The sequence below is a fragment of the Cladophialophora psammophila genome (assembly GCF_000585535.1).
Source record: "Cladophialophora psammophila CBS 110553 chromosome Unknown aczJe-supercont1.5, whole genome shotgun sequence".
Lineage (NCBI taxonomy): Eukaryota > Fungi > Ascomycota > Eurotiomycetes > Chaetothyriales > Herpotrichiellaceae > Cladophialophora > Cladophialophora psammophila.
Window position 1 is genome coordinate 57,370 of NW_006912926.1, and position 26,421 is coordinate 83,790.

At 52.0% G+C, this 26,421-nt stretch overlaps 11 protein-coding genes across 11 annotated transcripts; 6 read left to right on the top strand and 5 right to left on the bottom strand.

Annotated features, from left to right (window-relative positions):
* Positions 1 to 785: 785 nt before the first annotated feature.
* Positions 786 to 1,908, bottom strand: A1O5_03677 (uncharacterized protein; the record flags this gene model as incomplete). The annotated part of the gene is made up of 2 exons (XM_007744288.1): positions 786 to 1,482; positions 1,541 to 1,908. 2 exons carry the CDS (start codon positions 1,906 to 1,908, stop codon positions 786 to 788), a joined length of 1,065 nt encoding a protein of 354 aa, XP_007742478.1.
* A 416-nt stretch (positions 1,909 to 2,324) lies between these two features.
* Positions 2,325 to 3,041, top strand: A1O5_03678 (uncharacterized protein; the record flags this gene model as incomplete). Its single annotated transcript, XM_007744289.1, has 2 exons — positions 2,325 to 2,600; positions 2,703 to 3,041. The coding sequence occupies 2 exons, from the start codon at positions 2,325 to 2,327 to the stop codon at positions 3,039 to 3,041; spliced, it is 615 nt and encodes a 204-aa protein (XP_007742479.1).
* A 592-nt stretch (positions 3,042 to 3,633) lies between these two features.
* Positions 3,634 to 4,740, bottom strand: A1O5_03679 (pyrroline-5-carboxylate reductase; the record flags this gene model as incomplete). Its single annotated transcript, XM_007744290.1, has 2 exons — positions 3,634 to 4,580; positions 4,659 to 4,740. The coding sequence occupies 2 exons, from the start codon at positions 4,738 to 4,740 to the stop codon at positions 3,634 to 3,636; spliced, it is 1,029 nt and encodes a 342-aa protein (XP_007742480.1).
* A 409-nt stretch (positions 4,741 to 5,149) lies between these two features.
* A1O5_03680 (uncharacterized protein) lies at positions 5,150 to 5,950 on the top strand (the record flags this gene model as incomplete). The annotated part of the gene is made up of 1 exon (XM_007744291.1): positions 5,150 to 5,950. The coding sequence occupies one exon, from the start codon at positions 5,150 to 5,152 to the stop codon at positions 5,948 to 5,950; it is 801 nt and encodes a 266-aa protein (XP_007742481.1).
* Positions 5,951 to 6,168: 218 nt separating this feature from the next.
* Positions 6,169 to 7,692, bottom strand: A1O5_03681 (uncharacterized protein; the record flags this gene model as incomplete). The annotated part of the gene is made up of 2 exons (XM_007744292.1): positions 6,169 to 7,622; positions 7,671 to 7,692. 2 exons carry the CDS (start codon positions 7,690 to 7,692, stop codon positions 6,169 to 6,171), a joined length of 1,476 nt encoding a protein of 491 aa, XP_007742482.1.
* Positions 7,693 to 9,595: 1,903 nt separating this feature from the next.
* On the top strand, positions 9,596 to 10,570 carry A1O5_03682 (uncharacterized protein; the record flags this gene model as incomplete). The annotated part of the gene is made up of 1 exon (XM_007744293.1): positions 9,596 to 10,570. The coding sequence occupies one exon, from the start codon at positions 9,596 to 9,598 to the stop codon at positions 10,568 to 10,570; it is 975 nt and encodes a 324-aa protein (XP_007742483.1).
* A 1,941-nt stretch (positions 10,571 to 12,511) lies between these two features.
* On the top strand, positions 12,512 to 13,768 carry A1O5_03683 (uncharacterized protein; the record flags this gene model as incomplete). Its single annotated transcript, XM_007744294.1, has 1 exon — positions 12,512 to 13,768. The coding sequence occupies one exon, from the start codon at positions 12,512 to 12,514 to the stop codon at positions 13,766 to 13,768; it is 1,257 nt and encodes a 418-aa protein (XP_007742484.1).
* Positions 13,769 to 15,333: 1,565 nt separating this feature from the next.
* A1O5_03684 (F-box and WD-40 domain-containing protein CDC4) lies at positions 15,334 to 17,559 on the top strand (the record flags this gene model as incomplete). The annotated part of the gene is made up of 4 exons (XM_007744295.1): positions 15,334 to 15,897; positions 15,948 to 17,016; positions 17,080 to 17,351; positions 17,404 to 17,559. 4 exons carry the CDS (start codon positions 15,334 to 15,336, stop codon positions 17,557 to 17,559), a joined length of 2,061 nt encoding a protein of 686 aa, XP_007742485.1.
* Positions 17,560 to 19,379: 1,820 nt separating this feature from the next.
* On the bottom strand, positions 19,380 to 20,668 carry A1O5_03685 (uncharacterized protein; the record flags this gene model as incomplete). Its single annotated transcript, XM_007744296.1, has 4 exons — positions 19,380 to 19,431; positions 19,518 to 19,641; positions 19,696 to 20,392; positions 20,588 to 20,668. The coding sequence occupies 4 exons, from the start codon at positions 20,666 to 20,668 to the stop codon at positions 19,380 to 19,382; spliced, it is 954 nt and encodes a 317-aa protein (XP_007742486.1).
* Positions 20,669 to 21,575: 907 nt separating this feature from the next.
* Positions 21,576 to 24,390, bottom strand: A1O5_03686 (uncharacterized protein; the record flags this gene model as incomplete). Its single annotated transcript, XM_007744297.1, has 3 exons — positions 21,576 to 23,720; positions 23,772 to 23,820; positions 23,879 to 24,390. 3 exons carry the CDS (start codon positions 24,388 to 24,390, stop codon positions 21,576 to 21,578), a joined length of 2,706 nt encoding a protein of 901 aa, XP_007742487.1.
* Positions 24,391 to 25,465: 1,075 nt separating this feature from the next.
* Positions 25,466 to 26,380, top strand: A1O5_03687 (uncharacterized protein; the record flags this gene model as incomplete). Its single annotated transcript, XM_007744298.1, has 5 exons — positions 25,466 to 25,606; positions 25,653 to 25,695; positions 25,766 to 25,876; positions 25,938 to 26,120; positions 26,178 to 26,380. 5 exons carry the CDS (start codon positions 25,466 to 25,468, stop codon positions 26,378 to 26,380), a joined length of 681 nt encoding a protein of 226 aa, XP_007742488.1.
* Positions 26,381 to 26,421: the final 41 nt, after the last annotated feature.

Consider the following 26,421-nt stretch of genomic DNA (forward strand, 5'->3'; position numbering starts at 1 on the left):
AGTTACTCACGGTATATCACCTGTGTTTTCCTTTCGAACCTCTTTCCTTCTTCCTTCTTCCTTCCTCCTGTCAAACAAGTTCAACAGACTGTTGTGCACACGTTCTTGAGCGTTCTGCCAAGATGTGTTTTGGTTCATATACGCCCCTTGTGAGAAACATTAGGCGCCTGATGTTTCTCTGAGGTGCCGCAAATCAATCTTTGGAACCTTTTCAGTCTTGTCGTCTGGGACAAGCGCATCAATCTTTGGAACATGAGACTCTGACTGCTGCCAACCACTTTCAGATTTTGGAACATCTTAAGTCTGGTCCTCTTGGATGAGCACAACAGTTTTTGAAACCTTTCCAGTCTGTCCTCTGGACAAACCTTTTCTTTTTCACCGTTTCGACTTGCGCCTTGCGCCAAGTAGCGGAGAAGAAGGTCCAACACAACAAACTGGCAGGACAGAGGGCCGGGCAGATTACATCGAGGCCTCGCTGCGCTTCCAGCTCCGGGATGTTCATTCAACCTGTTGTTGACGCCCCATGACTCAGATGACCACGACGCAGACCGTTTCGGTTCAACAGGGTTTGAAAAGATGATTATCAGCACTTTCCGACGACGATGGTAATAGATACGGAGGGCGGCGAAAGGCAGCGAAACCAGATGGGCACAAACAGTGGTAGTTGAAACCTTCGTTACGACATCGTGGACCAAGCTCTCGATTGCGCGGTGTGTGGCTAGAAGCCTAAGGGACGCAGGCGATCATCATCATTATCCTGTGCCGCACCGTCGGCCATTGTTCTCTCACTTCTTCGTTCCCGCTTGACCTTGTTGTTGTTGTTGCTGCTGCATCATCCTTGCTCTTGCATTTCGGCTCCCTCCCAGCTTCGGCCCTCTCGGCTCCGCAGTAGTTGTTCCCTTTGACTGACTGGAATATTTACTCTTGTTCCTCCTCTCCGCCATTGCATCCATGAAATCTTGCCGGAATTGCTCAGCAAAGCGCTCGTCAGTGTCACCCTCTTCTGCGACCTCGCCAACCAGTGGCCGACCACTTGTCGGTACTGAAGAGTTCGTATCGTACAGATCAATCTTATTCTCATGCAGAAATTGTTCCACCAGCGCGTCCCGCGCAATGTCTTCGCTGTTCCTTCGCTTCTTGGGTCGTGGCCTCATTGGTTTGCCGTCCCGTCCTAGACGTGGTTTTCGCGGCCTCCGTGGTTTGTCCATTTCTTCGACCGGAGCTTGACCGGCCTTGACACGTTCAAGCGCAGCTTGCGTGCGGGCCAGATTATTATCGTGCACAGAATTACCCAAGTCGACCTCGGCCAACTGACGGGTGGATGCTGGATTGGTTGTTGATGGTTTCTGGACTGGTAAAACCGGCCTATCGGATGATGGAGAACTGTGATTTGATTCCTCTTCCGAGTTCTCCTGCGAAGCATTTGAGGAAGTAAGGAGATGGCTGCGTCTCTTAGCCATTTCGGAGTCTATGAACGCAACCCTTATCTTGTCAGCCAACTATGTCTCCAGGTCCGGGGAATTCTGAGGGAGCCACGAACATATGTTCATCAACATTAACAACCTGCCCAGTACTTCCGACAAAACGGTGGACAATGTCTATAGGTTTGTCGACGATCTGATCTGACTTGGTAGCCTCTGTGGCAGTGGTTTCATCCGTTCGTTGCATGACCTTCGTATTTGAGAATTGGACGCCCGATACAGCCTTTCGAACGTGCTTTCGTGCACGTATCAGACTTGAAATTCCGCCTTCGTCCCCATCATCGTCTCGAGTCTCGTCTCCGCCCGCAGAGGGCGCATCGTCTGTCTTGGGAGCGGCGGTGGTGGTGGCGGATTCTTCAGATGGTTCTTGCTGGAAGCGTGTGAACTTCCTCCGCTTCGCAGCTCTGAAGATTGGGATTTCTTCCATGATTTTCTATAAAAGGGAAAGAAGAAAATGATGGATGGGATGGATGGTATATGTATCGAAGCTAGTGGCGAGCTACTCGAGATTGTGGATACACTGACCGTGAAATGGACTATCGCCACAGCATCCCTTCAGAAGATAATGAATTTGTTCCTGAATATATAGACTGCAGCCTGACGTGGGCCACTCGTCGTCGACCGGAGAAAACGTCTGGAATGATCAGAATGATGTCTGAGCTTGACGGTTCATTCAAGCCTTGAAGTTAATGTCACGTGTAGCTTGGCACTATTTGACTGTCAATGCGATGGCCGCGAGATTCTACGGAGTAATTTCTCTGACATTTGCTACGATCGTCTCTGTCCCATTCACACTTTCAACGGGCCCCTCTCTTTTCCCTCCCTACTCTCCATTGATACGCAATGTCGTCGAAATTACCATCAGCAACGTATCGTTGCTGTCACCTTGCAGCTCGGACGCAAAAACGCAGTCTTTCCTCTCAATGCCTCCGACTCTCCTCCACAAGCTCCGCAAACCAGCATAGACGAAGGAATAGCTTAACATTCTGTGGGCATTCAAGAAGATGGCAATCTACGGAGGCGGCTGCTACACCTCAAAACCCTAAGATAGCCGGGATTGTTGATCAAATATCGCAATTAACGCTGTTGGAGACGGCCGATTTGGTTGCGAGCTTAAAGGTATACTCGAGCATCATCTTCCTGCAGCGGACCACGCGCCTCATTTTGCAATCTCCTTTTTCGCACGTTCTGTTAGACTCCAGCTGATATGTACAAATATAGTCCCGCCTCAACATTCCCGACATGGCTTTCGCTGCGCCAGCCGCTGCCCCTGCTGCTGGTGGCGCTGCAGCTCCAGCTGCTGAAGCAGAAGCGGCAGAAGAAGCCGCGCCCGCCCCCGCTGAGAAGACAATGTTCACTCTGAAACTCGATTCCTTTGATGCGGCTGCCAAACCCAAGGTCATCAAGGAAGTGAAAGGATTGCTAGGCCTGAGTCTGGTGGATTCCAAGAAGTTTGTGGAGAGCGCGCCAAAGGTCATGAAGGAGGGTGTGCCGAAGGAGGATGCGGAGAAGATTGTCGCGGCCATGAAGGCACTGGGAGCTGTTGTTTCAATGTCGTAAGGAAAGACAGATGAGATGGCCGGTGAAGAGACGGACGGCCCTTTGGAAACTGTCCAGATCGGTTTGGCGAAAAGTTTGTCCAGGACCATTTCAGAGATGGAATGGTGCATCAAACACTCGTCAGAGGCCTAGAGATGTCCTGTGGGACTGAAAGGTGAAGGTACTCACTTGGTACACTCTTGGAGCTAGTCAAGCATCCTCCTCTACCGAGTTCGTTGTCTCTGGAATCATCTTTACCAGGGGACGTTGTAACTATACCACGGGCTTGCAGGGAGATTTGGAGAAGACCCAAAACAAAATTGTACAATTCAAGATTCGACTACCGCTCCAGAAGACAGATCTTTTCCGTGTGCACCGTCAAGTCGTGCGGTGTATCCATTTTGCGAGGAACATGTGCTCAGAATCTCCAGAAAGATGAGCCAAACTTTTCGACTGCGAACATCCTGGATATGGACAGACATCAAAGCGTAGCCCACCTGCGATGTTATCATCCATAAGACTACCACGTTGCCTCGCAGGGCGATCCTGATTTCCATTTTCACCTCAAATCCATATCCCTACCGGGCCCGAAAAATTACCCATTCCCCACCTCTTATTGCCTCTCAAATCTCGTCCCATTCACGCCACTGACTCCCTTACCCAACTGCGCTGCGACGACCGTCGCTTCCCTTACACTCCTCGCTACTGTTCCTCTAACTCTGCCCTCTTCCAGCACCAACAACCCACCAATCGTGCACCCTCCAGGGGTCGACACCTTCTCTCTCACCAGCGCAGGATGTTCCCCTGATAAGACCATCCCTGCCGTGCCTCGCATCGTCTGGGCGGCCATGAGTTGAGCTTCTGCACGGGGGAGGCCCATCGCAACGGCCCCGTCAGCGAGAGATTCGAGCATCAATGCCAGGAAGGCGGGACCGGAGCCGCACAAGGCTGTTGAGACGTCCATCATTGCTGGTGGGAGGTGCACGACCCGGCCTATCCGCGTGAATACCCATTCAACTATTGCTGATAGTTCGGCGGGTAAAGGGGGAGTGGTGTTGGCGATGACGGTCATGGATTCGCGCACAATCGCGGCGGTGTTGGGCATGACTCGTACTATCCGGCATGCATTTTCAGGAATATTTTCTGGATACGACTCGCCATAGAGAACCCGACCAATTTGTTCGACGGGGACGCCGGCGCAGATCGAGATCAAAAGTTTTCCCGCGAGAGCTTCTTTCATCCCCTCCTCACGCAAAAGCTCACTGACCATATATGGCTTACATCCCAGTATAACCACGTCGGCATTGTGCGTGCCCTTCACGTTTTCGTTTTGCAAAATCGTGACATTTGGGCGGTAAGATTGAACGGCAACCTTGATCCGTTTCGCAGATTCAGGGCGGCGCACACAGGCGATGAAGTTTGATGGTGTGCGTTGCGGGGGGGATTCGGTGGTGGGTGTTGCGGTGCCGGAGTCGGGGTAGGCTGGCGAAGGAGCGTGGGAAGCGGAGGATTCGGAGAGGGAGGAGAGGATGCCGCTGAGGATGGCGATACCGAGTGTTCCTGGTTTCGACTTTTAGTCAATGGATGGCTCCAGCGGAAGGGAAGAGGGTGAAGGAGTGAATCTAGGAAGAAACTCACCGCATCCGAGAATTGTGAGAGTCATGCCACTAGAAGTGTCGAGCCCATTGATCCCGTTGGGCACACGCAGCATAGCCGCCATTTCGCACGCGCGCTGTAACCTGACAGCAGGGAAGCAATATGTAGGGAGAAATGTCTTCGCTGCCCCGTTCCAATTATGTATACTGTCGTGCTGAAAAACAAAAATGCGGGGAACGGGTTGAAATATTTTTGAAGGGCGGAAGCGGAGGACCTCAAGATCAACGGCAAAATCCGCCTGCAAGGCACACCAATGACGGAGATCCTTGAGTCGCCTTGATCTTTGCTGTACGAAGTCTGTCGCTGCTGTTTCCTGCAGTTCATAAACTGAATCGAAGTGGCGCTCCCGAGAAGGATATCGTCTACCTGACCGACCAGACAATGTGAACAACACCGCTCGCTTCCCATAAGCCTCTCACCACAAACCCCCGCCTCCTGCTGTCGATCGCAGTCACGAATTCATCGCCATCGCCATGGCCGATCCCTTCGAAGTCCGCATGCGCTTCACCAACCTCCTCACCCACCTCTCGGCCTCTGCCACGGCCTCAATAAAAACCGCCCACTATGCCCTCAAACACCGGGACATGGATGAAGACCTCCACTCATGCATTCTTGAAAACCTGGAGAGGGGAAACACAAACATGAACAACCGTGCCAACATCATGTACTTCTTGGAACATCACGCAGACATCAATATGAAGGAAGGGGGCCATGAGGCGTACGTGGAGATGGTCAAACGGGATATGATGAGGATCGTGGATGCGGTTGCGCAGAGCGGGGCGAATGTCAAAGTCGTGAGGCGGGTTGTCACCGGACTGGGCGAGAAAGGTGTTCTTACGCCGGAGGTGATCAGTGCAATCGAGAGCGGATTGAAGGATAAAGAGGAGAAGTTTGGGAAACTGCTGGGAGACGAGGACGGGGAGCCAGAAGCAGGAGGTGACAAGGACGTCATGGATATAACTGCCCCGGAGGGCGGCGCAGCGGATGGTGCTCAGAGACCGACGCCACGGACTGGAGCTGAGCGTTCGGGAAAGCCCAACGGCGTGTCGAAGATGGATAAACGGGCGATCGAGCAGAGAATAGAAGAGGACAGAGAGCGGAATAAACGACTACGGGAAAGCGTCTGGGCGGTGACGGGCGACGACGATCAAGAATTAGACAAGATGTGGGAAGAAGGTGCTTTGCTCGGTGAAGACGAACATGTCATCGCCGAAGAAGAAGCTGAAGAACGTCTTCAGTTCGTCTGTTATCATCGAGCTACGCTTGGATCCTGAAATGTCGCCCGTGCGGGCAGGGCGTTCTGCGACACCGAGAGACGGATTCCTTGATGCCTCCTCAATCTCAAAATTCTGGGGTCATACGCCGTCACTGAATTCAGAACAAAAGATGCTCTTGGAGTATGGGGCAGTTTCTGGAAGTGGGAAACATGAGCGGTGGGAACTGCTCGAATCCACCTCGGTCAACAACCACGAAGAATGGCGACGGAATGGTCTTAAACCTTTGGTTTCTTCGACCTGGAAGCTTCGGCGTTCGATTCCTCGTCATCTTCATCATCCTCAACAACCCTCCTCTTGCGCACGACGGCGGATGACTCTCCATTTCCCTCGTGATCTGATTCTTTCTCTTTTAGCAGGGCATATGAGAGGATGAGACGTTCATGTTCATCCTCTTGTCCACGAGCACTATCCTCGATCTGGGGCAGTCGTTCTTCGAACGGAAGCTGATGAAGCACATCCTTGTTCTTCTTGATGATGCGCTGTTTCAGCAACAGTCGCCACCAGTAGTACGCACGGTCATCCGGATTGGAATTCCTGGCACCCTTAACCACGAGGCCAGTAAGGGATGCTCCACCAGCCGCACGACGCGAATACGGGATCTGGGCCAGAAGATACATTTCGACCATCCGGGCGAACTGGCGACCTGCAATCTTGTTCTTGGATCGGATGGCTTGCAGCTGGTCAAGAGGAAGCAATCTGGCAGTTGGTACCCGTTTCAAACGTCCTCGGTCCATGCTGGCAAAAGGCGACGTATCGATCTTGAGGTTGATTGCTTTGAACTGTGGTTCTAGATTGTCAAAGTCATTCATGTCGCGTAATTTATCGAACTCCTCGCTCGGGTCCTCAACTGTCAGTTCTAAAACTGTCGGGTCGGCCATAACCTGATCGTATATTGCCTGATAAAGAGCGGAACCATGGCCGGAGCTTTGATAAGGTGGTGTAATAAGGAATTGCGATATTCGGACTCGTGACGGGAGTGTGTTGGGCGTAATGGTTTCTGTCGGCGGAAATGAAATAGGAATATGGTCTTTCGGAGGCTTCTGAAACTTGTAGAAGCGATAGGTCGTTGCATAGCCAACGAACAAGTACGGAGATGCATTGGGTGTCGGGGTTTTTGATGCCTTTTGGTATGTGAGATAGACCCTCCATCGATCCAGCGTCCAGTCAACCTCCTCCAAATTGATGAACTGTCCGCCTTCGATAAAGAAGACAATAAATATTTGAATGTTGTCAACCAAGGTTCTCATTGGCATGTCTAGGAGCGAGCCAGCCCACACTTCAAAGTTCTCTCCGCCTCTTGTGTACTTCTTTACGCACACGCCTGGAGGTGTCCATTCCGCTGCTTTGGAGTCGTCCAGCACTTCTGACTCGAATCCCTGCTGAAAGGCGGTTGGGGGTAGGAAGTTGCCGAAGGTCTTGTTCAGATCGAGAGCGCTTGTGGTGCCAACAGTGTCGAACTTCTTCACATATGAGCACTGTAGGTGTGGTCGCAAGTCGTGAGCGGCAAATAAAAGTTCGACTTCTAGCCCTTTGTAGCCAAAAATCTGCTCTGCTTCTCCAACGATGGGATAGGTGAATTTGGGATGGAATTCATGCTTGGTGATGAGTCTATTGTTTGGGCCGGGCTGGACGAGAGAGATCCGGATGGCTTCATTCGCGTTGACCGAGACTTTGACTGATCAGCAGAAAACTTTCTCGTGCGAAGCGCAACACTTACATTCTTCGGATGACGCAGCCATGCTGGAGATATCCCGCAAGATTGTAGCTATTGCATGTCAGGCGCGGAGTTGTAGCGAAGCAATCTTCAAGCGGCGTTGAGACAGGCAAGTGCTATTTGAGAAGCACGAACACAAATGAGACTCCAGAGATGTGACAGTAGAAGGAACCGCAAGTGACTCGTCTCTTGTGACGGCTTGGGGCACATTGATCTTCAATTTGGGGTCGCCGCGAACACGCTTTCGAGCAACGCGTCGTGGAAAAATTAAAGTTGTCTGACAGTGTCTGACAGTCATTTAAACCGTAACCTCGGGTCGCCTAGTGGTGTTGGTGCTACTGGGTATTGCATTCACCGTTGCTGGCTTCGACTACCTCGTCGTACTGGGTATGCCTGACTTGATTTTCACAATGGGCCAGTTCCAAAACGCCGTCCGCTGCATCGGCCGCAACTTTGCCAGCATGCGGTAATCAGTCAAATATCACAGCAGAGACCCCTCGATTCTCACGCCCTGTCCGCCGTGTTCATGCACATCAGCCTCGCTTAAGGACCTCATTCCCTCTGAGATGAGTTCCCGTTCTTTCCATTCAGGGTCCGACGACGGCCAAGGACACGAGCGAGAAAAACCTCGTATTATTGTACTCGGTACCGGCGAGCTGGGTAATGCTGCGATATTTCTCTTCCAATTTGGCTTCCAAGACTTCTCTTGCTAGAGACCCTTTCCGTTGCCAGCCTCGTGTTCAGGTTGCGCTGACCACGCTTCCTCCTCATCGTGCATCTCTTCGACCTAACTTCATATCCATCTTGCAATTCGGCCTACATTGTTGAGAATGATAAGGCTTCGCAACATTCAGATGCTCTCAAAATCCCTGGCTTTCCACCCAGGTTAGAGAAAGTAAGCACTGGATGGCGTACTAGGTGCTCCGTGCGAACCCTCCCTCACCCAAGCTGCTGAAGCTTCTCGCTTCTGCAAAGTACGCAGTTTTCAAAATTAGTATTGGATGGGAGAGCTCTAGGCAAAGCGAAAGTTTGGTGACGGGAGTTTTTAAGCGTAGCGAATTCTGAATGCCCTCGCGATTATGTGAGCTGGCCGGTTGTCCAATCCTCGACAACACAATCACGAATTAACGTCCCAACCAAAACCAGGATTCGTGACGTTATTTCCCGATATTCCCGACTTTGGATGTCCGTTTGTGTCTTTCTCGTGGTTCGGTATCGTGCAAAGGTTGCGAGGCCGATCGATCCGGGAAATCATACGAGTTCTTTGTCTCTTCAGCGTCTTACAGGTCACACCATCTACTTTGAGAACATTCAATAGTGCGATTCAGAGGCTTCGAACCGACGCAGCCAGCCCTGTTCGAGCACCCCATACCGAGGACTCCCCATGAGGAAGTGTTGGAAGAAGGGGTATTACGCTCTTAGCCGTGGAGCCCTCGGTTGAGGTTGGTGGCCCGTTCCCAGGGCTCCAGACGTGATGACTCGCTAGTCTGGGGGCTAGCCTGCCCCAAATGCCGGAAAAGATCATTAGGGACGGTGGTTTGAGCGGTGTCGAGAACTCAAGACTCGTATGTGGGAGTCCGGGCGAGTCGTCTCCCCCTTCGAAAATCCACTCTTCCGAGTCCAAGGGTCAGCAGCTTGGATTCTCTGGGTCTCCCGTTGACCCGCCTCTTCCTTCGTGGGACTGGTGACCCATCTCATGCTCCATCCTACTCAACTTTTCTTCACTCACTCACCTACGATCTCCCAGAACACACAGCAGTCGGCAGTTTAGATGGAGACATAGGCACATTTTTGACAATGCAACAGATACTCCTCCAAGTACGACTTCAAGATGTTAGCTATTCTGGTACCGCCTAAGATAATTCCTCGAAACGACGGGTTAACGCGATCATCGATTGTTCCGGGGTTGGGTATGCGCCGGTATAATAATGCTCGTTTCTTCTGAAGATGCCAAACTTGGAGGTTGGGTCTGCGCCGGTTTATCCTTGGTGATATTGATTATTCGGATCATTGCAGCGAGAATACACCATGGATCTTTCGATCTCAGCACTGCTATCTGTGTCGCTGCGGTCGTCGCCGTCGTGATTCGCCTTATCGTGAATCAATTCGTCCTTACCTATGGAACGTCGAACGACGCGCTCAATGGCAAATCAACATACTTCAACTCCGAGGATCTCGAAAATCTCAAGATTGGAAGCATTTTATCACTGATCGCGCGACTTCTGATCACCACGATTTGCTGGCTTCAGAGTTGCTTGTTGTTGCTCTTCTACTCTCGGATCTTCGAGATCAGGGCGAAATGGACCACCAGACTCATTCAAATTTGCTGGATGGCAATCCCTGTGACCTATGTTGGTGTGGTACTGGCGACTTTTCTCGAATGTCAGCCATTCCATCTGTATTGGCAGGTCAAACCGAGTCCGGGAAGATGTATCAGAGCCTATATCCAGCTGCTTCTCCAAGGAATTTCAAACATTGTTCTGGATTTGCTCTTATTGGCGATTTCTTACCCGCTTCTTGCTGCGGTGCGCCAACGAAGCCTTTCGGAGCAGCTCAGAGTCGGGACATTGTGTTGTCTCGGGGTCTTTTGCATCGTTATCACACTGGTCCGCATCGGGTACATTTACGCCGAGCAGTCGTATCAGCCGGTGCGCAGCTTCTTCGCTTCTGTTCAAATAGCTGCTTCCTGCTTCGTGGCCAACGTACCCACGATCTATGGCTGTGTTAGGATGATCAGAAGGCGCAAATCGCACCAAATGCAGAGAAGGGGGAGTCGGCCGGAAGTTTGGCTGCAGCTTCAGGTCACCAATGAGAGTAACACGTCCGCCAATGTTCCAGTCTCTATGCGAGAGACCAGTTCGTCAAACGAATCGGAGAAGAAGTGGTCACGCTTGATCCCGTAACGCCCTTCCACGGATAGCGACAATTACAGTATTTGGATATTCCAACGACCGCGCTAGCTTGTCATGCCTGCTACATATGCCTTCTTTGAAGAAGCATTGCATGCGCCTCTAGCTTGGGAATTCAATCCCAGCCAAACGGAGAACGTTCGCTGAGCAGCTCAAGTGGATGAAATCCGCAAGCATCAGTCGGCCACGAACCCTGACAAGCTCCAACGAGCTAGAAGGCAGCCAAGTGTGCCAAAGACCTGCGGGCACAAGTCCCGCTACGAACCGCTGGATGTGATAGAATGGGATCCTGATAAAAGAAAGAAAAGGAATGTCGGAGAGGTGTCTCCTATGGGTTGTGGAGACGGTGAAGGCAGAAGGCCAGTCCTATTAAGTCCTGACTCCTTTGCCGGATTTTCCTGGCTGGTCGATATGTGAGGGCAACGTCAGCGGATTGTCCAGTGAGGAGTACCCAGCTCCTTTCAGGTCCATATCTCCTGATGTGGATAACGGAACCTTGCTCTAATATTGAGCAGCCTCGTGCGGACCTAAACTGAGCGTCTATCCTCCATCCTCCACCAATCTCGGGTCGCCAGTCTCAGATCCATAAATGCCCAATAGTTTGTCATGGTCGATCTCAGTCCGGCACAGTTACAGACATCATCTACAGGGGCCAGGTAACACCATAGCTGCACTTGGCCACCGTTACGTCTCCTCCCTTCTATTCTGTCCGTCTCTGCACACTATCTTGGTTCTTGCGGCCCGTCACCTGCAAGCAATCTCACAACACTGCCCACCGAGCAGTCGGGGCATGCCTGGCGCCCAGATGTGACAGCAGCTGAGCTTCCAATCCGATTCTGAGTCTGCAACAAGTCTATCTAACATTGTTGGATGGAAAACCCACTTGGATACCTGGTCGAGAAGGGCAGCAATTGCTGTCCTCGAGACAGATACTCACGGGTCGCCGGCGCTGATGCAACATTTCTCTGTCGGACAGCCTTTATGAGACCAAAGCGCCGTGGTGCTCAAAGCTGAGCCTGAGGAAACTGGATGAGTAGATGCCACAGTGCTGAAGATGATGAGGATGGTTCAGACTGGAAGAAGTTTCACGGTAGCGACAAGGCGGAGGGATGGAGACCACATAGGAGCAGCGCAAAGTGTTCTACCCTAATCCTCGAAAAGGACTTGAACGTGATTGAGCGCGGTGGGATTGGGTGAGATGAGAGGCTCCTAAAGTCTTGTACAAAAACGAAGCCAAAGAAAGCCCAGTCGAAGTGAGATAGACATGTTCTGACATTAGAATCAAATGCGACTGCCAGCCGAGCGCTCAGTCCTACACAATACCAGCAGGATTTTTGTGGAAGTGGACCTTCATTTTCAAGTACAGCTCAGGTTCTAGTGTCTACTCTTCAAAGGCGCACGATTGGATGAGAGACACCGAAGGTGAATTATTTGCGTGTTCACAAGAAAACTGTGAGCTAAGAGACGCCGTCCCCAGAGAAGTCATGTTGTGGATTCTCGATCAGCTGCTCCCAGTCGAATTTCTCACAGTCGACGCAGCAGAACGCTTTGTGCAACTCGCCTGTGGTACTCGGTAATAGTATCGACTTTCTTCAGCCAACCTGAGCCATCTCGCTATCAAGCAGACTTGTCCCTGGCACGTGGCGATAAGACGACTATTCCCTTATCGGGAATGCCGCGAAAAAGGGATAGTATTACTCCGTTCTCTCCTTCCTACATGCGCTTTCAGGAGACGAGACACTTGATCACCGTCTTCAATGCCCGCATAATAATCACAGACGCCGTCGCCCCATCAGCCCTTGACAATTGCAGCGCTGAGATCGACCTTGAAAGCAAGCAACATGTTCACCTCGGCCGCCTGGAAGTGTGCTCCTTGTTAAGCTCAACCCACACCCAGAACACGAGCCTTGGTCTTCGACTGCGTAGCTTGCGACAATGGACGGATTGTTCACCCTGCTCAGTCTGAGCATTGTCATGGCCGTGGCCTCCTTTCTTGCAGGAATCCTTCCACTGTCCTTGACCCTCTCACAGCCACAATTACGGTTCATATCAACAATTGGCATGGGCGTCCTTGTGGGTACGTCTTTGGTTGTCATTATCCCTGAAGGTGTCGAGACTCTCTACAGCGCTTCTGAAGTTGGACATGCACATTCACAGCTCAAAAGACATGTCTCTATGCGCGAGATAGACATTCGATGGACTCAGCCTTTTGCAGCAGAGCCGCTTCACGAGATCCTGGCGCGCCACCCGGGGGACAATCCAAATCCTTTCGATGTCCCTGGCCCTGTCATTCCATCGGAACTGGAACCGCCACCACGTACTCCTACAAAGCCTGGCGTGGTCGGTGCATTGGGTGGTGAGAGCAAAGGTGACGAGAAGGCCGAACCAGGGCACGATAACGAGGAGGAGGATGAAGAGGAGGTCCACAAGGAATCTCACCATGCGTGGATTGGAGTTGCCTTGTTGGCAGGATTTATGCTCATGTACCTGATTGATAAAGTGCCGCAGTATAGCCAGCCAGCAAAGCAGAAGGCCAGGACGCATCATATTGCGCTGAACAACTTGGGTCGCAGATTCAACTTCACTACATCTTTGGATCGCAACGATGAAGCAGACTCGTTCATCGACTCGACCGAAGGGCGCCATGTCCACCAGAGGAGCTTTGCAACCACCATAGGCCTGGTCATTCATGCAGCAGCCGATGGGATAGCATTAGGAGCGTCTTCGACCGCAACAACGTCTGGACTGAGCTTTGTGATATTCTTTGCCATCATGATTCACAAGGCTCCGGCAGCCTTTGGGCTGACGTCGGTGCTGGTCAAGCAAGGGCTCTCTAAAAGAGCAGCTAGAGGGCATCTTATCCTCTTTAGTCTGGCTGCGCCTACGGGAGCTATCCTTACATGGTTGCTTGCTCACCTTCTTGGCGGTGGTCGAAACCAGAGCGCACAGACAACCAGGTGGTGGACGGGGATGCTGTTGCTGTTCTCTGCAGGGACTTTCCTCTACGTGGCTATGCATGCAATGCAGGAGAGCTCCGGCTCTCTCCACGAGGGGATGAATGGGCATGCCAACGGCTCCATTGACGGGCGCGAAGGCACCCAAAGTGAGCCCAGGCCGTCTTGGAAGGATCTAGGAGCAGCTTGCTTTGGAATGATTCTCCCATTGTTTTTACAGGTTGGACATGCTCATTGATCAGAGCGCCTTTCTTCTCTAGGGTTTGTGGCCGGCACTCTCGGTTTGTCTTGGGGTCCGAATTCAAGAGCACGGCGAGTGTCCAGGGCGCTGATGAGTTAAAGGCGATGGAAACGACATCATCAATGCATTGTGCTTTATCACTGTGTGTCACCGAGAAGCCACTCCATGAACTAGTCTACTGAACCAAGACCATGAGAAATATATTCCCCTTGGACCTCGGTTAGTTATGATACCGGAAGTTACAGCCAAGTTGATTCTGGGATTTTTGAGGTGTGGCTGTTGAACATGGGGTACCCTAGAGGTGCCACCGGCAGTGGACGTCTAAACCTCGGGAGATCATGTCTGACCTTTGCGGGATGTGTTAATACTTGTCGGCGTATCATCTCTACCTGTCGTGCACTGGTCGGGCATCATTGTGGACGAGTGTCAACTCAACCATGTGTTCGACATCGGAAAGGGCGCCGTTCGTCCACGCTCAACCCAAATAACGCTTGTTTTGAGGGAGACTACCGAGTATATGATATGGTATGCAGCATGGAGTGCGGAATGGGTATTAGTCTAGCACCTCAGTATGTCGTGGTGTGGCCATTTGGACAGGATCTAGACTCGACGATCTCTCGGCGAACAGATGGGAACGGTGGCAGACGGCGGTCAGTGGCCACAGTCGAGACACGACTGGGCAGCCATGGGCATGTTAGGCATGCACTTTTGGTAAAAATGGTCAGAATGGTGCATGGTTCAGGCACCACCAGTGGGCGGACCCCGCCCCGAGAGGCCAATTAGTCCCGGCCGGCACCAGGCTTGAGCAGGCTTGAGCAGGCTAGCAATGAGCGCCTGGGCTACTTCTGCACTCCTTGTTTCCTTTGCTGCGGGTTGCTCTGGTGGCTCCCTCTTGCCAACATTTCAGCCTCTCGTCTCGCTGGGGATGCTCATGGATGCTCCTCCCCTCGGTCTCATGGGTATGTAGTTGACCTTTTCTGTACCTGACCAAACCGACCCTTGGTGCCCTGTCCCCCATATCAACATTAACCATTCATTCCCGAATTCCCCCTCCTGCCCACGACCGTTAAACCCGTCAACCATCCATACCCTTCGATATTAACACTGGTGACACCACCCAACAAGCTTCGTTTTCTACAGCTCCCCAAGCCATACATACCGTAAAGCCACACTGCTTACAAAAACCAAGACCCAACCTCGCACGCTTGCGACCGATCTTGCCGCCACCTCCCTCCCTCTCCCTCGGATCTCCATATCCTCCGGTTCATTCCTCTCCTGGGCTAGGCCTTGCCTCTCATGTCATAAGCGCTTTTCTGCCAACGATACACCTGCAGCTCGAGTCGTCCTCCTCCGTGGCCCTCTACCCTGACGCTGACATGGCATGATCAGGAGAGATTTATAATATAGCCTCGAACAGGAGTTCTCTTGTTGTCTATCTGAAAGCCCTCTCGCTATTTCCTTCACGGTCCTTTCCCAAGGCTTACGACTTCGTGGCCAGAAAGTGCAGGTACGGTCCAGGGGACGTCACCCACCCCGAACCGATTTGCCTAGTATTGAAAGAGATGGAGCTGGATGATGACCGTCGCTCTATGTCTATGGACAGGCCTCTATCGCCGAGACCGTCCAGATCGGTCACGATAGACCCAAATCAACTTGCCAGTCGAGCCGCCTACAGTAACACAAGACCAGAATCCCTGGACCAAGAACATGACTTCCCTTTCACGGCGCCCCACGGCAACATCCCTCAGATAGACCCCCTTCGGTCTGCGAGACCTCCCCGGCATAGTGTGTCGCATGCGCGTCCAAAGCGATTGTCCACCTCGAATAAGTCGGGCATGCCCTTGAGCATATTACCGTCTGCTCCCGCCTCTCCTCCTACACCCGCTCCCTCGCCTACGCCTTATCAACGAGCTCCTAGTTGGACCTCTGCAGGCGAAAATGAAGACTCTTTTCTCCGGGACGCCAGGGGCCATTTTTCCAATCTGAACGCTGCAGAACGAGAGAGATATCTGGCTGAGTTGCTCAACATGTGTGACAGTCACCTGCTTTCCTTTGTTCACAATTTTGTGTCTCCCAGACTGAAGAAAGACCCGTTTGAGCATCTTCCAGACGAGCTCTGCTTAAGGGTATGTATCATGTCTGTTTGCGAGATCTGGATCAACTGACCTAGAAACAGGTATTATCATATATCGATGATCCTCTTAGCCTGGCGCGAGCCTCCCAGGTTTCACACCGATGGCACAAACTCTTGAACGACGATATGCTCTGGAAGATAATGTGCGATAAGCACGCCTGGCGAAGAACGTCGTCCGTGGGCCCGAGTGAGGACTTGGACTCGCCATCCCCCTCTCAAGCGAGCCAAGGCCCTTATGCGTTCAATAGCCGATCTCCCAAACGGAGCCTCGACGGTTCTCTAATCGGCCCTTCAAGCAGTGCACCGAACCTGACGCTACCTAAACAAGATGCCCTGTCGACCAGCCCTCGCGCTAGGAAGCGAGTGTCACAGTCGCATTATTCTCATTTCCGGCATAAATACATGATTGAGGCTGCTTGGAGGAAAGGTGGTGAAAGCGTCATCAAGCATATCACTCCAGATCAAGGAGTGGTCACCAGCCTACATCTGACGGACAAATATATCGTGGTGGCTATGGACAATGCCAAAATTCATGTCTTCAATACCATGGGTGAACATCAGAAAACACTAAAAGGCCACGTCATGGGCGTCTGGGCGATGGTACCTTGGGACGATATTCTAGTATCTGGGGGTTGCGATCGCGATGTGAGGGTATGGGATATGAAGACAGGCAGAAGCATTCACGTATTGAGAGGCCACACTTCGACAGTCAGGTGTCTAAAAATGTCTGATGCCAACACGGCCATTTCCGGTTCCAGAGACACGACATTGCGAATATGGGATCTGCAGTCTGGGGTCTGCAAGAATGTGCTGATAGGTCACCAAGCCAGCGTTCGTTGCTTGGCCATCCATGGCGACCTCGTCATTTCTGGGTCTTACGACACCACGGCTCGAGTTTGGAGCATATCTGAAGGCCGCTGTCTTCGAACACTTACAGGTCATTTCAGCCAAATTTACGCTATCGCTTTTGATGGTAACCGCTGCGCCACTGGCTCGCTTGATACGAGCGTGAGGATATGGGATCCGAAGACCGGTATGTGCACCGCCATTTTGCAGGGCCACACCTCCCTGGTTGGGCAGCTGCAGCTTCGCGGTGACACTCTTGTTACAGGTAAAATCTTCAACTTTGACCCTGCTAAATCATGCTGAGACCAGTTCACTAATCGCAACACAGGTGGCTCCGATGGATCCGTTCGTGTTTGGTCGTTAAAAACTAACTCGCCTATCCATCGTCTGGCTGCACATGATAATAGTGTTACGAGTTTGCAGTTTGATGACAACCGAATTTTGAGCGGTGGCAGCGACGGACGTGTGAAGGTCTGGAGTGTCGAAACTGGTCAACTTGTTCGCGAGCTTAGTCAACCCGCTGAGGCTGTATGGAGAGTGGCTTTCGAAGAGGAAAAGGCCGTCATAATGGCGAGCCGATCAAACCGGACTGTCATGGAGGTATGCGTCAAGAGCGTTTCCAGATCGTTCACGCTGCTAATCTTCTTTGCAGGTGTGGTCTTTTTCACCGCCAGACGACCCAGTGGATCGACGGTCCGAGAGCCCTCTGAGCATGCCTGAGCAAGTACCACCAGCCGATGATGAAGACGAGCCGACTCAGTTTCACCAAGAAATCGGTGATGTTGACGCGACCATGAGCGACGTTTAGGGATCGACCGCCAACCGGAGACGCAATGCCACATCGAACGAACCGAGGCGTTCGGCACGAAACATGAGACGAACGGCCCTAGAACGAACAATGGGACGAACGACTCTAGACGACAGAGGATGACATCAACCACGAAAAGAAAACCTCAGCGGATATCCTGTGCTCGAACGAAACCGTGTGAAGGAGTAGCAGGACCTTACCAACATCCTGTTGCCGGTCATGTCTCAAATTTGGCATCCCAGAAATATGGACAGAATAAACCTAATCCAATGATCGAGAACCCGTGCTGACGATACTCTGTGGGAGTCGTGTTTGGAAGTTTGATATTTGCACATCGATATGGCAGTATGGAGATTCCCCCTGGAATGGTCTTTTTTCTCCAGAGCATAGCGATTGGTGCAGGAAAGCCCAAGTAATAACCGGCATGAATCTATCTTTATGGATATTACTCATATTGATGTTGAACGAGAAGAGCATTGGTACGCTGGTATGCTTAAAATCGGAAACAGGGTTTCTAAGCAGCATGGGTCTCGAGCGCCCAAATCGCATTAAATGGCAAAGTTGAAATGATATACATTTACTCAGACCCCATGAGTTCTGAGCACATTCAACACTATAGGTTCACGATGTCCCGTTCTTTCTCCTTGGTTCGCAGTCAATGCAGAGGTCCGCGCGAAGACTACCTCGACCAAGAGCCAATCTCTAGTGAAACGGCCAGAAAGGGAAACTACGTAGGTGGATGACAGGAAATCAAAGTTACAGGAGGCCAGCGGGCACTCGTGCCCACGTTGGTGAAAAATGTCGAATGGTGCAGGTATATGACTATGTATGTTGACGGGGACCCATCAAGCCGCGTCTATTGCCCGCATCTATGCAGTGTGTATGTAACCAGGAACTTGTATCGTGAATAGTTAACTACTCCTTGCCTGGTTTACCCTTGTTCCCGGGGTAGAGAATCCCGAGAACCGAAAAGAAAAGTAGCTTCGAAGTCCTGTGTAGATCTATCGAGTATGGACTTGCCTTTTTTTTCGCCCCAAACGCAATGGAAACAATAATGAAAATGAAACGACAAAGGGAGAGAAGAGAAAAAGAGGTCCATGTCTGCCTACCTCCCTGCTCCCTGCTCCACGCCACGTTGAGCCGCGGCAACGGGGATAGGTGGGGGTTCAGGCGAAGAGGTGGACGGGTGTTTGGACCCTTCTGCTTTGCTCCGCTCGCCTCTGCGCTGCTTTGCACTGTTGGCGCCCGGAGACCCTCGAGTATAACGCACCCAATCTTCACGGATCCGAATCGTACGCATGCTGCTCCGTACTGTAATAACCCCCTGTCAGAGCAGCAGCCTTATTTTCCCGCCGCTCTGCCGCAAGTTGGTTGATATCTGGGTATTTTTCTCGGGTCGGGAGAGTGCACAGGAAGAAGTCGAATGTGCATGAGGGAAGATCGCGCAGGATAGCCATGTCGAGAACGGGATGCGTCTTGATCTATGGCCGGTAGATGATGATCTGATCTGATCTGATTTTGTGGAAGGGTGTGTTTGTTGCCAAACCCACATATAGAGGATTCGGGGATTGGCTCGTTCAGGGTAGGTAGGTTAGTAAGTGAAACAAACTCTCCTCAAGAGAGGTAGATGTATGCTCGGAGGCAGGAAATGTCGGTACGTGATCGTATCGTTCCGTAGAATGCTCAGATTCGTCTTTTCATTGGTGAAACTGCTCGGGGGCAGGCGTAACGCTCAAGATCTTTGAGCCGAAGCTAATAGCGTGGTTTTCTTTCCTAGATCCTTGGATGGAGTCCTGGGAAACTTCCACGCAGATGACGATCTAGTGACCACCAGTTGTCGGGAGACCGAGCCAGACCTTGAAGGAATCATAGCTGTACCACGGTTAGCATGTCCCTTTTGATCAATTTGTTCTCACGGTTCCGAGGGGGTTTCGGAGTAGGACGAGATCAGGACATACATCAGCCATTGGAATCCCGTCAATGTACCGATCATGACGATTCTGACTGGTAGACCGTTCCACAGACCCGTGAATCCGATGTTGCCGTAGATTCGACTCATGGCTTTTCCTGCGGATTCGCCAGCTAAAAACGAGTGAGCCAATATCCAGGTTACGACTGGGAGCTGGCAGGACATACCTTGGCGGTCAGAGTTCAACTTGCTGACCATGACATCGGCAGGATGGCTGACAATGGCGCAAGCAATACCGGCAATATAACCAGCCAGAAAACTCACACCGGTCTGCTGCAGACTGTTGTAGCTCTCCTTGGGCTTGCCGAGTTGTCGATAGATGAGCTTGACAGTCTCTTCAAAGGTTGCGAACTTGCACATCGTGTACGGGATTTGACGGCCCCAGAGAGGGTAAAGACCCTTGTACAGCCCAGCAATGCCCTCCTTGTCGACGATCTTGGTCCATCCCTCACGCAAGTTGTCCGCGTATGGAGGCAGTGTCGTCTGCATGCGGACTTTGATGGCTTCCCATGGACACAGGAGCACGTCTGCAATGAACTCCGCCGTGGCGCTGGCGCCCAAGTAAACCAGCGTGCGGTTGCTGTTGGGGAACATGTTGTCGCCATACTGGTGCTTGAAGACTTCGTAGAAGCCATATTTTCCGAGGCCTTGGAAGGAGTAGCCGACGAACGTCGGGGTCCAGCCGAAGAACACACCACGCACGCCTTCTTTTGCATAGATGGAACTCCAACCTTGAAGGTTTGATTTATAGATCTTGGGGTCGACTTGACGGCGGGTTTTGACGAGATCGAGAGGCGTGACAAGGGTATGTGTAGGACCACATGCTACAACACCACCCAGCATGCATGCAGCGAAGTATTTAGTCTGGTGAAGGCATTGTTAGTTTCTATTCCATCCTAATGTACGCAAAAGGAAGACGAGGTTTGGAAAGGCCGGCGGTCTCGGAAATTGGGACGTGAGGTTCTGGGACCACCGGCAACCACAATGTTTTGAGCTCCACGGATATTTCAGGTTTCGAATCAAAGCCCTGGTAAAAGCTATTCGAGTGTGCGTACGTACCGAATACGGCTCAATCTTTCCCAGTGGGTATTTTTTGAGCACCTCGGCAGAGGGTGGCTTGAGGGTGGTTTGCGTTGCCATGCTGGTCACTTCAACAGGTTTTCTGTGGGCAAAGACAGGAGACTGAGGCAGGCAATCCTTCAACTATAGACAATGGTCTCGTTCAGACGGCCGCTGCTCTTGCTCCAACCGAGTTCCCCGTTCTACCACGGAGCACGTGCGCCGGAGTCAGTGATAGGACAAAGTAAGATTTCAACACGAGATTAGAAGGTAACAAGAGAAAAGAAGTGGATGATGAGAGGGGATTAGAGCCTTGTCGCGCGACGAGTTTCTGTACGTTGCCAGTCAATGCAGAAAGGAAAAAGTTGCAAGTGGGAAAAGGGCAAAGAGCATAAGGGCCTTAAGAAGCTGCCCATGTGCAAATGAGGAAAGCAAGCTCTCCAGATATGGCTCATGGTAGCCGCGCCTGCCGCAGCTGCCGTGATAGCTGCCCTTGCTGCGCAGATCCGGGAGCTCGAAGAATGCGAGATCTCCAGGAGCTTGATGCGAATGGTGCATGAGGGCTGCGGCGTACATCATCACCGCTGATGCCGCCATGGCGCCCAGGCCAATCCAGTCCGAATCGGGTTCGTCACAGCCGGGAAATCCGGACGTGGGCCAGTGACATCATGCCGATCAAAAGCTTAACTGGAGCTAGCGGATGCTTATTCATCCAGTTTTGCCAGTTTTAACATCTCACTCAGCCAACCAGCAGCCTGCACATTATTCCTCTTTGAGGATAGACTCGACCATACCTTTTGCCTGGTCTGTCGGGTGTCCCGTATGGGCATACACCTAGAGAGATATATAAAATGAAGTACTGCAGCCCTTCCCACAGATCCATATCTATGAGGGCAGTCCCATTCCAAAATGGTGCGACGGCCCAAGGACGCCACTATTGCTCTCGGGCGGGAATAGTTGATCCCATTCGGCCTGCAGAAGAAACCTCTTATGTCAGCGCTGCAATCACACATGTCAAGCCACGAACAGATCGGGCACTCACCCAGTCAATGTCAAGCATGACGGAATCATTTCGGGTATTATTCTGGAATTGGGGGATGTTGATCTGATCACTTGGAAAGCCCGAGTTAATACCAAAGGGGCTGCCACCCGCGGATGAGGGCTGCCTTGGTACAACCCCAGGGAGTGCTTGAATGGCTTGGGGAGGCGGCGAAGCCTGTGGACCCGGTCCCACCACCGTTCGCCAGCTCACTTGATCTGTCGTGATCAGTGGCGGCCAGGACTCGTTGGTCCCCGAGTCGCTGGGACTGTTAAAGTCAATCTGCTGACCTGGCGAAGACTGATTTGCGTCTGCGCGGGCGGGCGGTGTTTGCTGCGGCGGCGGTTGTGATTTTGATTGTGACAGTGACTGTGATAGCAGCGGCGAGTGTTGCCGTGCAGACGGAGGTGATGAAAACTGTGACGCTACGAAGTGCGTGAGATGGGCCGCATCTCCGGATGGCAGGTATTTCGCGTCAATATACATGGTTGCCGGGGTATCAAAGCTCCAGGGCTGGTCGACCGAGAACCTCATGTCTCCTCTGGCCGCATTCGGTGGTGACGTAGTCCTGATGGCCGATGGGTGCAGCGAGCTGGATGCATCGATTTGGCCTTTCTCCTGCGTTGGTTCAGAGCCCTTCCGGTGAACTTTGTCCAGACCATCCTTCATGCTAACAGGGATCCGAATCCTGCGCAGGTCTCGATAAATCGCCGTTCGATCCCTGACTGCCGCAATAATCGCCCTGGCTCGTTGGGTCCGTGACAGAGAGAGATCTGGCTCAAACACAAAGTCGATCACATTCCATATTCGCTCAGCGTCCCGAAGTGTCGGCTCTTGATAGATGACTGATAGCAGCAAAAAGGCAATGTGCCACTGCTGGTAGGCTCCGTTATACCATTTCCATCTCCTTAGTTCGGGTATTCGTTCCATTGCAACTGCATTCTCCATGGCCAGCAAACCGCTGTGGATAGTGAGATTTGCAAGCCTCTCGGGCACTTTATTGCTGGAATTGTTCAAGTACCGATGCAACACCATGACGTACATGCGCTGAACCATAAGATTCATGAGTAATTGTGCGTATTTCTGAATGGGCACTTCGATATCCAAGATTGGACTGTATTTGGCTTCCATGGCTTTGCGAAAAGATTCCACTTTGCTCAGGACATGCGTCAATGAGGCCCTCTTCTTCTCGATACGAATGCGATCGTACCAGATAACTCGTTGCATTTCTGTGCATTCAAAGTGGATCCGTGACATGGTCATATCTGTCCACTTAGTCTTCGCCTCCTGAGGCTTCGCCAAGAGGAGATCGGCATCCTTGATGTTGAGCGGGAATTTCGTATCATAATCCTCACGCTTAATGCCCGGTCGCGGCCCTTGAGACTCGCAGGTGCGGAAATCCAGAAAGCAAAGTTGAAACCATACGATGCGGCGGACGTGACACTCGACAGGGGATAGGCCATACACTGCCTCCGGGTCGCGATGGAGGCCCATACATTCCGCTAGGCGAACCGCCATACCGACTATCACTGAGTGAGCTCGCGAGATCTGGTCTCGACACATAGGGATCAGGTAGACCACGAGAGCCTGTAATGTTTCGATTTTAGTCGCCCTCAGAATTTGTGCTTTACTCAGGGCCACTTCAGTGCCCGTCTGGAAATTGGCGAGTATAGTGCTTTTGGGTCTCGCGAAAGTAGCCGTGACATCTGATTCCGGCATACTTGCCACTGCTGAGAACAGGACCGAGAGGACAATGGATTGTTGCCAGGCAGGAGGTTCAAGACCAGCGAGAACAGAAGTCCAAAAATCATCATACTGTAGCTGAAAGCTTGGCCAATGAACCACACGGGCAATAAAGTGGACATTCTCAAAGTAGTTGCGTACCAAAATGTCGGCCGCCGATTTTGCCGGCAAGAAGTTGATAAGGGACCTCTTGCTGCCGACGTCTCCAAACAAGAACCCAGAGCCAGGGGCAATGTACGAAGGTCCGGGGGCCAGGAAGTCACTGTGGTGATCTGGGAGTTGCGGCATTGCTGAGAGTTTCTCGTCGGGGGTGCGACGATCATTGATGGGTTCTGAGAGTGTGATGTCCATCTGAAGAGTTTGTTAATCTCAGCGGACTAAACCTTCATTGTCGGGACCTACCTCTTCGTGGAGTCTGGGTCGGAAAAAGCCACCGAGTCGCTCCGTCAAACTTGACGCGGGTCAGTCCATCCAATTTCTCGAGAATCAGGCAGTGGGTGGAAATTTACCGCATTTTGCCAATCTTAATCCCCAGGTCTAGGACATCATCATTCGCATCGTCCTCGTAAGAAGCATCAATGACCGCCAATGGGGTCGGCTCAAGACCTTTCTCGTCTTCCGGGACGGCAGCTTCGTTGTCAGAGCTGCTGTCCTCTCCTCCAGGAAGGTCAGCTGATGTTCTCCGTTGCGATTTCTGGGGCGAAGCTGTGGCGGCCCTTCCTTCCTTGCGTGCGACGTCCTGCTCAAGCACTCGTTCAAGAGACCCCATTTTCTCCTTGATCTCATTGAGACGTTGCTGTGACACTGAATCTAGAGCCGGAGCTAGGAAGAGACAGTCACGCGAGAATTTGCTGCAATTAGTGCAAGGATGAAGCTTATCGCACTTGAGCTTTCTCCGGCGACATTCTAGACACGATGTAATCATGCGATTGCGTCGGCGCACCCTATTCTGCGTCGTGGACTTTTGCTTTTCGTCGGTCGCACCGCGGCTCTCGGACGAGGGCGAATTGGAACCGTCCATGTCGCCCAGTGTTTATAGTTGAAGGCGGGAAAGGGGTCGGCGGAATCGTCGCAAAGATATATAAAATGTCCTGATTCCCCGAGATCTGCCAAGGGATAGGCGGGGTAAGACGGAGGATAGCTCACACAGAGGGTGATCTTTCTCGCGCTCGTTTTGAAGTCTAGATTCGAAGAGCCAGTGGCGCTGATGGAAGGGCACTCTGAGAGAGAGGTGGCTGTATGGATGATGAGGCGGATTGTGACGACTTTCAATTCGCAAAGCGTAAGATGTCGGGAGAAGGTCGATGGGTTTGACAAGACTGGAGAGTCACGGCGTGGCACGTGCAACTGGTCTTTAGTCTTTGCTCAGCAGACACGACGCCGCGCGGAATTCATCCCTTTCTCGTACAATCAAAATCACCATCGAACCAGTCCTCGCTTCTCACCGACATCAAGCGTCGTATACGCGGCAATGCTGACTCGCCCCTAACCAGCCGTTGACTACCTTGACGCTCTTCTGTGTTGTGGGCACCCAAGGCATCCAAGGCACAGAAGGGCTGACTCAGCGACATCGCTGGGTCGGAAACGCTCAAGAGACGAATCACTGCCCCGGCCTTGTCCGGCTAAAGCTTTGCCGAGAAACATCAGGTCGGTGGAATGATATCAATACGCATTGGCGAGCCCTCTGGACTTGGCCGAATGCAGGAGCGCGCAACTTTGGGGGATGACAAGGACTAGGGACCTGGGTAAGCGAACTGGATATAGCACAAGGCAGAGACGCTGTTGCAGTTCCAGGTCTTATTTCACCAGCCGACTTGTCAACTCACGTTTTGCGACACCCTCAGAGGATGACAGTCGCTTGGCCCCAGGCCATGCAAAAGGTAAGCAAGCCCAGCGGAAACCGCCCGGTTTGAATGTTATTTTCAACCTGGATTTGATTTTCCCCATGCCCATATTCGCGAAAACTTTGCTACGCTTGGAGTTACGAGGCAAACCGACAAATAAAAGTCATACTTCCTAGCCTTGCCCATCCCAACAAGGCGGTGTTGGTTGCTCCGAGTATCGACTGTATTTTTACATAGCTACTTGACACCGACATGGCAATTGCGACGGAAATCGCGCAGTTCCATCTCATTCCTGGGCATGACCCCAGGGAACCTGACTCGTCGGCTGCCCAGTTCTTACAGAGGGTCTTCGACATAGTAAAGCAACGGGAAGGGTTTATTCGTGGCTATTGGGTAAGTTCAGTTCTTGGACCGCGACCAATTCCTTGACACCAGGAAGGGCGTCCAGGATGAAAATCCAAGAATCCTTGTCGTGTTTGTTGGTAAGGCTCAGAAATCAAATTTCCGCTTCGATGGGGCCATTCTCTGCGCACAGGAGCTGACGTCTGATAGATTGGGAAGATATCAGACATCACCAAAACCTGATCAACAGCGACGACTTTGGCGCCATGACCGAAAACCTGGTCAATCTAGTGACCTTTGAGAACGGACCGCCTCTTGTTAGTGAGTAAAGTCAATGACCTTACGTTGACGCAGCCTACTAGGGGACTAAACGAGTGATCAGCACACACGAACTTTACCTCCGACGCGGTGAGTGCTTGTCAAGCATCCGTCACTGCGGTGAAAACATTCAAGTTACCAGAGGGTGCGAGCAAAGAGCAGCAATCAGCATTGGAAGATTCGTTACTTAGCTTCGCGGGATTCTGTACGACGGAGACTCCATGTTGTGGATATGCTTGCGGTTGGGGTAAGGATTGTGCTTAACAGTACGGAGTAGCTGCCGTGTGACTGACTCGAGCACCAGTCCTCGAGACACTTCCAGACGAACACGCCCCGGAGGGCAAGACGCTTGCCTTCACTGGCATCTTCGGCTGGCCAGCGAAGGAAGACTTTGTGAGTTTGAGGGGAAACCCTGCAGCTGCGGAAGCGATAGAGCCGGTTCTAGGAATCGCTCTCCCTCGGAAACAGGGAGACTCCTTCCACGTCAGCTTGCGAAGTTTTGGGTGATCATGGGTACTATGTACGAGAGAAATACTCACAGGTTCCCC